Raw genomic sequence first — 14,441 nt, forward strand, 5'->3', positions numbered from 1 at the left:
TCACCCCGCCGATACGTGCGTCAAACTTCCCCCAAACAACATCCACAGACAACAAATAGACCGCGAGACGTTATAAGATTGATAAATTCAGTTATTGAGGCGAATGTAAGTGTGAACGTGGATTTATTTCTCGTTTTTAAAGCGCGAGGGGGAAACATTTAAGCAGGTAGCAAACTTTATCGCAACACCCCCGCCTGCGTGCTGGGGAAAAAAAAAAAAAAAGCTTCCCCGTTGTCGGGGGCAACCGGCATCCCCTTGGCCAATCAGAGGCGGGCCTGCGCGGTCACGTGACGCTACACCCATCATGCACAACATGGCGAGGAGCGGTCGACTGCTTCTGTTGCGTTTAAGCTAAATTCTCGCGTTTTTTTATGGCGGTTTCTCGCTATTTTCGTGCCGGAGGAGGGATCGTGCAGCTTAAATGGAAACCCGGCGCACCGGCGGAGGCGTTTCTCGCGGCCAGGCGGGGGGAAATGCGGCGGGAGAGGAGAACCGCAGTGGATCCGCGTCGACGCTCAGCAGCTCCGGAGACTCCGAGTGAGACTCAAACTCACTTTTACACTTTTTAATTTTTTTTTCTTGTACAAATCAAACGTGGGGTTTTGTTTCTCGGCTGCGGTTTTGCTTGAGGGAGGGTGTGTCACCTCGTCTCTCCTCCCCCCCCCCCTCCCTGGTTCTTTTCATAGCTCCGCGTTCCGTCTTCATCCTGGGTGGTAAAAAACCTTCATAAATAATTATATGATTTCTGTGGGAATTCATAGACGTCGCTTCAAAGTTCCAAATTTAAACGGGAGAGATCTGAAGAAGAAGGAAAAAAATAATAATAAGCTCCGTCTGGCATGTGGGATTCTGATGTTTTGACGTGTTTTACACCCATAGAGGCTTTAGAGTGATTTAATAATTATCTACATGTGGGGAGATGTTGCTGTTAATGTTTGAATATGTGCAGTTAAAAATAAACATAAAGATCCCACCCAAAATAACAGTTTACAGTTAAAATGAAGAATAAAGTGTGTAAAAGATATTTAATATCGTTCAGAGTAACTCGATTTCACTTCATGCAGCTATTTTCACTCAGAAAATATGTAAAGGGCCACGTTTATTTTTCTTCTCGGGTTTAACCTCAGTGCAGAAGACGTGAATCCTTTAACACGTCAACAAATCCATAACAATCCATAACAATCAGCCTCCAACCACAGACTTCATCCTGAGTTTCCTTGTCTGTGTTCTTTTCAGTCATTTCAGGTCTCGTTTCCACGCCAACCCACTGGAAATACGTCGTTTTTTTGTTTGTTTTTTTCCACTTTTGTTTCACGAAACTTTCACTTTCATGTCGCAACGTTGAGCGAAGGCGTCAGAAATATGGAAAATGCCGTGGTTTGCATGTCGGACCAGTATTTTCACTGCGTTTAAGCTCATAAAGCCACTTCTACGTCAACATTCAAGCTCTTTCACACCGTTTTCCTCGCTAGCGTCGATCCACGATGTGACATCCTGCCTGTTATTGTTTTTCGATTTACTCGCACGTGCAGAAAAGCTACAGGTGTGTGTTGGACTTCCTGTTTAGAGTGGCGTTTTTTGTTGTTGTTGTTGTTTGCTTGGCTCCCAAACGACCTTGTGGAATGTTTCCCGCAGTGACTTGGAACCGGAGTGGCTGGACGACATCCAGAAAAACGGCGAGCTGTTCTACCTGGAGCTGAGCGAGGGGGAAGAGGAGGCGGCGCTCGCCCGGGCCGCCGCCGCCGTCTCCACCAATCACGTCCGCTTCAGCGACAAGGAGGCGGAGGTCATCACGGAGCGGGACAGGAAGCAGAGGCGTGGCTCCAAGGCCAAAGGCGAGACGGCGCTGAAGAGGCTCGCCCGCATCCTGAGGAGGAGACGGCGTCCGTCTCGGCGCAGAGGCGGGACGGAGGGCGGGAGGGAGGAGGACCCGGCTTCCTCGCCGCCGCCGCCGTCCATCCTGAAGAACCAGGCCGGGCCGCGGCAGGGCGTGAGCGTCCAGCAGCAGCAGCTGAAGGAAGTGTGCGTCTACCTCAACCCCAAACGTCTGGGCGGCGGCGGCGGCGGCGGCCTGCTGGAGGCGCTGCTGGGCGTGGTGCACCGCCCGGGGGACCCGGCGGCGCTCCGGCGGGAGGAGAGACTCGCCGTCCACGGACTGATACCCAACAGCCCCGCCGCCAAGTGTGGCCAGATCCTCGTGGGTAAGGCCTCCGTCCTCCGTACGTCTGTCCACCGTCTCCTCTCACTGCCGCGCCAACCGTCTCCACGGCCTCGTCCTCGACGTCCACCAGTCTTCTGAAAATTTTATTTAGATTTGATTTGATTTGATTTGATTAGTTTATTTTATTTTATTTTATTTTATTTTATTTTTTAGATTAGATTAGTTTATTTAGTTTTATTTAGTTTTATTTTATTTTTTAGATTAGTTTATTTTATTTTATTTTATTTTTTAGATTAGATTAGTTTATTTTGTTTTATTTTGTTTTATTTTATTTTTTATTTTATTTTATTTTATTTTTTAGATTAGATTAGTTTATTTTGTTTTATTTTATTTTTTAGATTAGTTTATTTTATTTTATTTTTTAGATTAGATTATTTTATTTTATTTAATTTTTTAGATTAGATTATTTTATTTTGTTTTATTTTATTTTATTTTTTAGATTAGATTAGTTTATTTTATTTTATTCTGTTTTATTAAATTTTTTAGATTAGATTAGATTAGTTTTATTTTATTTTATTAAATTTAATCTAATCTAATTCTAGTACATTAAATTATTCTTCTTGCAAAAACTCCTTTTCCGACACGCGTCGGTTGACAGAATTCTGCAGGTTTGATCTTCTTTTCCCACTTTTCTATCCACAATCACTCCTCAACTTGTCCAAACCACAATAAACCCTGAAACGTCCTCCGTCCCTCCAGGACAGGAGGAAAAACAAAAACCAGAAGAAAACCGCCAGAACAATTGGAAATGCTAAAATCGTGGACAACAATGTCAATTTCCCTAAAAAAAAAATTGATTATATGAGAAAAATGGTGAAAAAAAAAATAAGATGAGTAAAATTGCTAATAGTTTTTTTTAGGAAAACGGGGAAAAAGTTCTTGTGCAGCTAAAACTGCTTCAACCATGAGGAAATGTGCAGCAGCTATAAAATAGCTCAAGAGGATAAAATATCCACGATACAAACTGAGTAATGGAGGAAAATCAATTAATAAAAATCTTTAAAATCTACTAAAATGCAGCTTAAGTGTCCCTGTGATACTGTTTTAACACGATTAGATATTTAGGTTCAGGACCTTCTCAGAGCCAGTTTTGAAAAAAACCACATAATATTCAAATAAACCAGTCTCCTGTAGAGACGAGCACATATTTGTACTTTACTCAGTATTATTTCCGGCCCACGTTTCAACACGATGAACCTCTTTTACCAAAACGCCGTCCGAACCAGCGGCTCAGATCCTGGCTGGGCGACGATGTTCCTACAAATCCCAGGGTTTCTGACGCTTTGTCCCTTTTCTTTGGAGCTTCAACTTGAACGGAAAGTTTTATTGAGATTGAATGAAACTGCTTTTTTTTTTTTGTTGTCGGTTTAATGACTTTCCTCCAGTCTCAGAACGAAGCCTTTGCCCTCCAAACCCAGAAAATGCCGCCGCGCCGCACTTATGATTTCAATAACAGTCGTCTGTACAGTCACGCACATGTGCCGAGTCATTAATTTCTACACCGCACAGAATGCTCTGCCAAAGCACGGGCTGTAATTTACTGTCACACACACACACACACACACACACACACACACACACACACACACACACACACACACACACACACACACACACACACACACACACACAGAGAGAGAGTTCCAGGTTTTCTGGGTACGTTGATTTACATAATTCTCCTCCAGACCAGCAGCTCTAACTACTACTTTTCCTAATCTTGACCCCAAACTTAACCCAAGTCTGCCTTTCAGTGTAGCTGTCAACCCCGTCTTTCAACCCCGTCTTTCAACTGTCTTTCATCCCTGTCTTTCATCCCTGTCTTTCAACTTTATAAGTAAGAGTAAATTAAAAGCTATTAGTAAAAGAAAAAGAAGGTTAAAACTGAGCCCAAGAGAAAAGGAAGAAGCGTTATTGTTGTTTAGAAGTACAAAGACAAACAAGCTCAAACACTTCCGTTATTCACTCGTTCACATGATGACGTTGATGATGATGTCATCGCCCCTCGCCATCCTCGTCACTTCGCGACAACAATGGCCGACGCTGTCGCTTTAATAAGGCCTGGTGAGATTTGTCCAATTCTCTGTTTTTTTTTGTTTTTTTTTACACGCTCTGTGTCTTCTTGTCTGTTTTTCGCTGTATTTCCGCATCACACCGCCCCCTACAGGCTTGGAATAGGTACTACATCGACTTGAGGAGTTCTTCATGGCGTCGCAGATATTTTTAAGAACGACGGAGAGTAAAAAGATCGTTTCTGCTCGTGTGGGCGGGACTTTAGTCTCCTTACTCGACTTTCAGCTACATCGTTTATTTTTAAGTGTCGTTGTCAAGGCGAGGTGGTAAAAACACCCATAATGCAACAGCAATAGGTTTTTTGTTTGTCATTAAATTTGGCTTCATGTTGAGATTTTAGTACTTTTCGGTGGTAATTCGTTGCTTTTTTTGCGACATTTTCATCACGTATACCCTGTTCGTATTTTAAATTTAGAGGTTATTACGGTGATATTTTACCAGTCGAGGTGAGACTGGGGCTGCAACAATATGTTTGACAGCCCGAGGCTATCGATCAGTGTGATTTTGTTCATTTTCACACTTTTCCCAATCGATTTGATCACAAATAAATTGCACGTAAAAGTGTAAATTCTTAACTTGTGGGCCTTTTTGGAAAAAAAACAAGGTTTCAAGTTGAAAAACACTGATCAAAAATGTCCTTTTAAAGGGTTAAACTTTCCTCTTTGTCTTTCAATCAGATTGTTTCCCACAAACTGAAGACACTCGGTCTTGTTGTCTGTTTTTTTTTTGTTGTTTTTTTTGTTTCCCACCACTAAAAGTTGAAACCCAATCCTCCGGTTTTATTTTCGATCATCCAGCAGTTTCTCCTCTGGCCAACTGAGGAACGCCGTTGTTGCTCCTCACCACAAGATTGACTCCCGACATCGGGTTACAGTTTAGAGGAGCCTTCATGTGGCGCCGCGACATGCCAGAACAATCAGAGGACTTAATACATACCTGGAATAGCTGCGCTCACCGAGGCGGTGGAGTTGGACGGAGGCAGGTGAAGCCGATCGTCCCGACTGATGCAAATCACAAAGTCTAAGAGTTTAATGAGAAACATCAGCCAGATGTTTGCAGTAAACCCAGCTTTGCCACAATATCCAGTATTAATCAAACTGTCTCTTTAAATGGAGAGTTTAACTGCTTTGCTGTTGTTTTCCCAGACGAACGACTTTGTTTTCAGGCCCGGTTCTTTATTACGCCGCGACAACTCGTTTTCAAACTATTCAGTCGATCTACATGAAAGAAAACACAGTTTCTGTGTGATTTTAATGGTTTTAACTTCCATAGTTTATTTGTTTAATCTGAACTGATCATTTATGGTAAATATAAAGTTGTTTTCTCTCTCAGCTCGACTAAAACAACAAAAAGAGCAAAACATTTGGGATAAAGAAGAAAACTGGTTTTAAAAAAGGGTGGGTATTATAAAATATAAATAAATACTGAGGCAGCTTCTCCTTTAAAAAAAGCAACAATACCATTTGACTATTAAAGATAGAAAACATGTAGAAACTTAGAAATAGACAAGTTTATCAAGATACGGTCAAAGTTGGTTTTCTGTATGAGGAAGAGGCAAACAGGTTTTGGAACCGAACCAGATTAAGATGCTACAAAATAATCCCGCCACAAAGGTGCTGGACTTTTATTATTGAATAAAATTTAATTACATAAAAAAAAAATTGTTTTGTTTTTTATTTTATTTCATTTCATTTCATTAGATTAGATTAGATTTAATTTAATTATATTACATTAAATTAGATTTAATTTAAATTGTATTTAATTCTATTTTGTTCTATTTTGTTCTATTCTGTTTTATTTTATTTTGTTTTGTTTTGTTCTGTTTTGTTCTGTTTTGTTCTGTTTTGTTCTGTTTTGTTCTGTTTTGTTTTGTTTTGTTTTGTTTTGTTTTATTTTGTTTTATTTTATTTTATTTTATTTTATTTTATTTTATTTTATTTTATTTTATTTTATTTTATGTTTTGTTTTGTTTTGTTTTGTTTTGTTTTGTTTTGTTTTGTTTTGTTTTGTTTTGTTTTGTTTTGTTTTGTTTTGTTTTGTTTTGTTTTGTTTTGTTTTGTTTAGTTTAGTTTAGTTTAGTTTAGTTTAGTTTAGTTTAGTTTAGTTTAGTTTAGTTTAGTTTAGTTTAGTTTAGTTTAGTTTAGTTTAGTTTAGTTTAGTTTAGTTTAGTTTAGTTTAGTTTCGTTTCGTTTCGTTTCGTTTCGTTTCGTTTCGTTTCGTTTCGTTTCGTTTTTCCTCTCTGTGTTCATACATCCCTGCTCTCTTATTTAATAAAAAAGAAGAGTATTGATGTTAAATTGGTTTAAATATATTGTACGTTCTATTATCATTCATCTGCGATGAATCCTGACCGTGACGTGCTCGTTTGCACTGCTCTGGACGAAAACAAAACAAAAAGAAAGAAAACCTTTAGAATAAACTCAGATTTCTGTGTTAAACTTCACCCCTGAAAATCCTCTTTGTGTTTGAGCTCTTTGAAGCTTTGAACACAGTTTTCAACATCGACATCTTATTTTAAACTTAGAAGCAAAATACAGGTTGTGATTCTGCGTGTTGCCGTGGCGACCTTGTGAACTCGTCACCACGATCCCAGCGTCTCCGTGGAAACGACGGCCGCTTCGCTTAACGGCTGGTTTAGAAACATCCTTTACAAACAATGTTGTTTTTATTTACGTGTCATTTCAAGATTTTAAAATAATAAGTTGATCTTCATGGCCTGTGTACAGGTGACGTCATCGTCGCCGTGGACGACGTGGACGTGACGTCGGAGAACATGGAGAGGGTTCTGTCCTGCATCCCTGGACCCACGCAGGTGTGTGTGTGTGTGTGTGTGTGTGTGTGTGTGTGTGTGTGTGTGTGTGTGTGTGTGTGTGTGTGTGTGACGCCATGTCTTTTTCCTTTGACAAGATTCTGATCTAAAAACACTCGTTCGGCAAAAATGACATTCAAAACCGCTCTTGATCAGAATTTGACCCCCGACATTAATGCAATCTGTGGAGGTCACATGACGCAACGCCTTTCACAATAAAACGACGAGTCCAACTTATGTGAAGTGAAACTTTAGACACGTAAACTCAAAACAATTTCCAGATGACGACAAATTGTTTTAATCCCAAATACGACATCCAGATTAAGACAACTGAGGGTTTTTTTTTTGGCAAATATAATAATATCTGATTTCCTTTAATATGTATATTTCAGAATAAACTGGCAAATTTTTTTTTTCCACAAATGATTTTTATTGAATTTCACTTATGCACACATACAAACATTTCTAAACAGCCCCACCCTCCCCACACCGCAAACAACATCCTTGGACAAATGAAATTGACAAATACATCTAAAAAGTAAGAAAGTGCAAAAAGAAAAGTACGTGAGCGTTCAACCTCAGAATAGAGAACGCCGGCCCAATACATTACATGTCGACGTTAATACGAATCTTAAACGAGAAGCATGGATGTCAAACGGACAGAGTTGTTCCTTCGGCATCGAGAAGTAGCTTTAGCTTATCAAAGTGAGAGATGAAAGGGCTAAACTGGCAAATTCTTGCAAAAGGATCAAAAGAAGGAAAGACTTTGCTTTTGTCCATATCTGCAGTTTAATGTTATATTTGACTTGTTGGGCCTCCGGAGGTCAGATCAGGTTGATGTGGCCCCTCAACTGGACTCAGTTTGACCCCCCCTGGTCTTACAGCCTTAAACAAATGTAGTAAAATCCTCGAAAAATACCGTCCTCTTATCCGCCGTCTGAACAATCCGGAGGAATACCAACGAAAATAATCCGAAACCGAGCGACGAGCCGACGTGTTTTTGTTGCAGGAGGAATTCCTCTCGCTGGTTTCCCCACATTGTAATATCTGTCAGTAGTAAAAACACAACCACGGTCAGTATATATATATATTTAGCCCCGCTGAGGGAGCTTCTGTTGTCGTTACCGTCGGGAGAGCAACCAAGACACCGTCAATTTACATACTTTGGCTCAAAACATCGCGAAGTGAACTTTGCTGAGTCGCTGCAGATGCCTAAGAAAATATAGATCTTTGTTTTTATCTTGTTGAACGACCCGATGCCTCCTGGATTAACCGCCGTGACTGCTTTAGTCCACGATAGAGACGCACCGTGGCAAATAACGTTTTCAATGAATACTGGGTTTTACTACATTTATAAGTACTTTAGCACATTTTTTTTTTTTTTTATCTTATCAGTCATAGTTTTGTGGTAGATTTTCAGGAATTAATTGGAAAATGTTAATGATCCTTGCTTGATTTTATTTTGCTGCTTTTAAAAACGTCTTTATTTACTTTAAATATGTACGGCTCGGTTAAAGATCGCCCCCGGTGGACGAGGAGGGTCGTACATCAAACAAAATGAGTCACGTCGTACGTCTTCCAGTATTTGATCCCCTTTTTTATGAAGCACAGCCACTTTGTGGCTTTTTTTTTTTTTTTTTTCCATGTTGGATTATTGGTTTTTGTCTCAGACGCCCCACCCCCCCCCCCCCCCCCCCTCCCCCCCACTTTTTTTATTTGTTAAAAAGGTTTTGCAGAGCGGCTCTCGTTTCTGCGGTTGTTGTTCAGCACCACTTGGCACGACGCTGCGACACTGGATCCCCAATACGAGGCCCCGGACTCACTTTTTCTCAGACCCGTTTCCATGGCGCCTATCTTGTTTGCAGACCAATACAGTGCTTTTATCCCTTTGACATCAAAGCTTGTCCCACAAAAAAAAGAAAAACAGCAGCACACATGGAACTGTAAATATAGACTTTTTTTCAAATGACTTTAAAAACACACGGGTTAATCTGAACTGCTGAAGGGAAGAAGGAAAAAAAAAAAAAAAACAATTTGCTGGGAAATGTCCCTTTTGATGGAGGGGTTGAGCCCCGGCCGTGCACTTTGACCATCCAGAGGGAGGAATTCGCAAATGACAGAGTGCGTGTCGGGGGGGGGTTTTGATGGAGGAGGTGGTGGAGGAGCTGGACGGCGGCGCGACAGGAAGCCGTTTGCGGCAGCTGATTAGAAGACGTCGCCGGAAACTAAATTACACCGTAGGGGGAAACGGCGGCGGAGATTCTATGGGGCGGGGAAAAAAAAAAACACGTTTCCTCGGGCAAAACGGTTGAAAATAGAGGCGCATTGCTGGTTTCCCCTGCCTGTAAGTGGGGAAACGGTGGCGTGCCAGCCCGCCCACATGGTACACGCAGTGATTATTGTACTTGGAGGCGCAAATATTAGCATTAAAGTCAATCCTTCCTGCAGTTACCGAGCCGGCTGGAGGCCAGAGTGGTAAATGACTGACATCAGCGCGCTGGAATCCCCAGCGAGAGCGCACTCCACAGTCTCACCACATCCTCAGTATTTATGACGAGAGAAAGTGCCGCCGTCCCCCCCCCCTCCCCCTCCTCCCCCCCCTCCCTGGTCGAGATTCATCCACACAAAGCTATTAACTTCCACGGCTCATAAGGCCTGGATTCTTGGAAGCTGGGATGTGATTGGTTGACGCCACGGCTCCGGACCTCTTTTGAGTCGGGATTCCAAAGGTGGATCAAAACGTCGCCGTCTCCTTTAATAGCGCCACCCCCCCCCCCCCCCCCCCCCCTTGTAATTTGCCGAAATGGCCCGGCGGCGGCGCCCCCGGTGGAGGAGCGGGTGGTGGCCTGCGGTTGGCGCTGACGGGCCTCGGAGACTTTGCGGGATTAGAAAAATACAGCCTCTGACCAGGTAACACGATCTTCTCCCCGAAACGCCTGTGGTCGGCTCTGTTTGGTCTCGTCCAGTCGAGGAGATATTAACTTCTCATTTACTCTGTTACTTCTCCTCCTTTTTTCTTTCTTTTTTTAACTTTCCACTCAAGTTGGTTTCACACAGTGCGTGTATAGAACTGTGAAAGGAGTTATGTAACGTTTAGCAAAAGGCAGATTTTATTGTATATTTTAGTGTGAAAGCAAAGCCATTCACACTCTTTGAGATTCAAATCTTTATTATTCCGACCACTTTGTTTGACGCGCATCTCTTCCCTCAATTCTCAACCGATTTTGACCGTTCGGACACCGAGACGTGCGGAATTTCTGGGAGATGGCAGCTATGTTCTAACGATTCGAAATGTTGTGAACTTTTTGAGATATTTCAGCTTTTGTGCGAATATTTTCGCTTTGCTATCGCTTTGATATCGCTTTGATCTCAGTCCAGGTTGAGAAATCAAAGCTTTGATCCCACTTTCGTCTCACGAGTGAGTGTCCAGGCCACTGCATTCACACTCAAACACAACTTTTCAGAAATATCGCTGTTGTCGTAAATAGTTCTTGTCCACAAGCGGGAGAAGATGGACAATTAAAACCAAGTTTTCCTCAAAGTGAAATGTTTTAAAAGGTGTTTTAATGAAGTCTTACGGCAAGCGGAGGGATCTAAGGCCGTCCACAAGTCGTCTCAAAACTTCCTCACAGTGGAGCTTTTTGTAGCATGAAAGAACAAGAACTGCATTTTAATAAAGATATGCACCCCGTGTACTAACCTCCTTTAAAATCAATGTAAATTGTGTTTCCCCCGGCAATATATTTAGATATAAAATCAAAATGTAGTGTTTTGCTCAAAGACGGTGAAGAAAATATATATTTTTTTTAAATGTTCCTTTAAATAGTTCGATAAATCAATAACTGAAAGTTGACCAACTTCACCATCTTGTGGTACGCCGTGGTATTGCAAGCACAGCCACAAGACATTATGACTCGTTTGCACGAATCATGTTGGGTTTAATAACTCGTTTCAGGATACTTCAGTAACCGCTGCTCTGTCTCGTCTGGATTCTGGTTCTGAGTGTCTTGAATTCCTCCCGGCTCTCCGGCGCTGACAGGTTTTCGCCGCGGGTTAGCGCAGTGGGTGATGTAGCGTGTCGACTTTGGGCTTTTCGGCTGTAACCAAGTCGGTAAAGCCCAGGAGGAGAACGTATCCCGTTACTTCTTTGTGTTTTTATATGCAAATTCGTGCGAAGACTTTAGTTGTCGTGTTTGTCCATGGGAACCAGTAAGAGAGTCGCGTCTAAATAACAGGGCTTGACTTTCTAAATAAAATGAAAAAATGACATTTTCTCCAATTAAAACTCCAGTCTTGTACTTTTCTAGAGACTAATTATGCATAATCTCTTGATTTCAGTGTCGGTCTAACAAACTATTTTAACAAGAAGCACAACCAAGTCTTGGTGTGTGTTTTTTTTTTTTCACGTGCGTGTCAGATGGTCAGAGTTCCCCACTTTTTGGACTTTTAAATTTTTTTTTTATGAATGACAGTGAAGTGAAAGGCTGCGGACGGAAAGTAAAACCAGCGGGTGAACGGGAGCCGAGCGGCTTCTTGTGCCTGCAGACGTCTGGTTCTCATTTAGCATTTAGTCTAGCGTGCCCGCAGAAACACACACACACACACACACACACACACACACACACACACACACACACACACACACACACACACACACACACACACACACACACAGCCCTGCTATTTGCTATCCGGCGGTTCGACCAGGATGTCAGTGTCACTTTCCCTCCCGACTGTTTTTTTTTTTTTTTTTTTTTTTTGCTTCTTTCACATTTACAACATTCCGAAAACGGTGTAGTTTTCACGTATGGCCACTAGTGGGTGCTGTTGGTTGTTTTCGGAAATGAAAGCCACACAGAGAGCAATATATAAACACTGACGATGAGAGAACACGGAACATTCCAGTGGACGGTTGGATTGTTTATTACAGTGACTGTCAAAATAAAAGCACCTGACGCCGAGAAATAATCAAGCAGAGACGTTAAAGTTTTAGAAATGAACAGAAAACAGGGTTTTTTTCCCTCTTTCTCACGTATTTAATCATTTTCTTTCTTTACGTCCTTAAACCGTCTCTTTAAACCTCCCCCCCACCCCCCCCCCCCCCCCCCCAGGTGAGGCTGACGTTGGAGACGGCGGCCCCGCTGGACGGCGGCCCCCGTCGGTCCGTCGGTCGAAAGCCTCGCCGCCCGTCAGTCAGCTGGTGCGTCTGCTGTGGGGCGAGGACACGGCCGAGCTGCAGATGTCCATCGGACACGTCCCCCACGTCGTCATGTACCTGTCACTCAACCTGGACTCGGCGTCGCCTCAGGAGGAGGTGAGTCGTCACGGGGGGGGGTGGGGGGGGGGGGGGGGGGTGATGAGTCAATTCACCAGGATAAACTTTGGTCTACTAGTGCTGTCAATCGATTAAAAACAATTTACTATTTTAGCGAGGAGACATTAGTCAGCCAACATGGCAACCTGCTGTCTCGCTGCAGAATTACTACTGTGGTCGTTCAGTTCGGCTTTTCAAAGTAAAAGCCAATTAATGACTTACTCACTTTCTCAATTGGCTGTCAGGGAACTTTTAAAGTGAAACTTTCTGCATTAATATTGTTCCACTCGGTATTATTCCAGAGACGCTGCTCCGGTGAGAGAGTTTAAGAAAAAAACTAAAATGGGAGTAAACAAAGCTAAAATGCATAATATTTCGCAAAAGTTTTCGCGTTTACATGGCAACACTTTTGAAAAAGGTGTCGTTTTCATGTCGCACCAGGAGGTGAGTTGTCACGGTGGGGGGGGGGGGGGGGGGGGGGGGGGGGGGGGGGGGGGGGGGGGGGGGGGGGGGTCAATTCACCAGTATAAACTTTGGTCTACTAGTGCTACTAGTCAATCGATTAAAATTTTTTTACTAATTAATCACACAATTTTCTGTAATTGTGATTAACCGCATTTTTTTGACAAATTAGTCAGCCAACATGGCAACCTGCTGTCTCGCTGCAGAATTACTACTACAGTGTTCAGTTCGGCTTTTCAAAGTAAAAGCCAATTAATGACTTACTCACGTTCTCAATCAGGGAACTTTTAAAGTGAAACTTTCTGCAACATTTTGAAAAAGGTGCCGTTTTCATGTCGCACCACCAGTGGGCGCTGTTGTGTGGATCACTCCTCCACCTAAGGTCGTAAAATCATCACTTAATGGCTTATTCACTCCAAAACTGTGGATTTACGCCGTTTTTTCCACGTTAAAAGGTGAAAATATTCCACGGTGAGCTTCTCCGTCGTCGTGATGCCTGTAAAATGTGCCGTTGACACGGCGGGAGGATTTATAAGAACAGTGACTCCAAACGAATCAAATCAAAGCTCCTGTTTCTCTGGGGGAAAAAGGTTCCTGGAGCTTCTCCAGTGGAAACAAGTTTTTTTTTTTTTTTTATTATTATACAGCAGCATGAATGTACAGGAGAAGAAGGCAAACTACAAACCTGCTTGACCACAAATTTTTCCATCTATTTTTGAGGAAAATTGATGCGACTTGCTTTAAAACATCAAAGTGGCCGAATCTAAACATCCACATTCAGTTAAAAGCGTCCAGATGATAGTTTTATTGCCCCCGTCAATAAACGAGCCGTCATTTTTAACGGTTATTCGGCCCGAGAGCCGACGTAGCAGGGATATTTCCTTTTTCTTTTTTTTTTTATGATTTTTAATTACAACCGTGTGCAGAGGAAGTTGATCTCCCATAAAGACGGAGGGGAAGTGTTAATCTGAAAATCTTTTCTGACGACGACGTGACAGTTATTTAAAAAAAAAAAAAAGTTCCTTCTTCGTCATTTCAACATCAGTTAAGCTGCAGATAAAAGCTCCCGGCCTGCGGTTGATATTCTAAAATGATAGTCGCCTAAACCTTTGATCTTTTTTTTCCCAGCCCTTTGATTGCAGGGTAGCAGAAACTCGGAGGTTATTTTCTGAGTTTCGGCTGTTGTGGGGATTTTGAGAGCAAATTTTTATTTTTTTTTTAGGCTATATTTAGAAATCTGCAGTGTTTTTGTTACGTTATCGGTTCTTCTGAGTTTCGTCAAGACTAGGAGAGGATCTTCATTTTCTACTCATACTTCAAGGTTACCCGGCAACGCTGGAAGGAATTCCAGCAAATTGGATCGTTTATCTGCAGAAATCAGACTTAAGGCCACAAGTAATAACGTCGTTTTTGCGGTTTCGTTTCGGAAAAGTTTCCCGTTTCCATGGCAACAGTTAGCATGCAGCTAACTGTCTGTGAGACATTTGAATGGGTGTGCGAGTTTATTCATGAGTTTTATTTTGAAATGATATCATTTGTGTCCAGGAGGAGATCTTGTACCAGTA

The 14,441-nt window shown here is 42.2% G+C and overlaps 1 protein-coding gene across 1 annotated transcript in view; it reads left to right on the plus strand.

The window, feature by feature from the left end:
• Positions 1-409: 409 nt before the first annotated feature.
• intu (inturned planar cell polarity protein) overlaps positions 410-14,441 on the plus strand; it is a 20,789-nt gene continuing 6,757 nt past the window's right edge. The window contains 6 exon segments of the mRNA XM_080519015.1: positions 410-537; positions 1,636-2,201; positions 7,018-7,103; positions 12,212-12,248; positions 12,251-12,414; positions 14,422-14,438. Of these exon segments, the coding sequence (XP_080375141.1) occupies positions 422-537; positions 1,636-2,201; positions 7,018-7,103; positions 12,212-12,248; positions 12,251-12,414; positions 14,422-14,438 (986 nt within the window). The 5' untranslated portion in view covers positions 410-421.

This window comes from Blennius ocellaris (assembly GCF_963422515.1).
Source record: "Blennius ocellaris genome assembly, chromosome: 23".
Taxonomy (NCBI): domain Eukaryota; kingdom Metazoa; phylum Chordata; class Actinopteri; order Blenniiformes; family Blenniidae; genus Blennius; species Blennius ocellaris.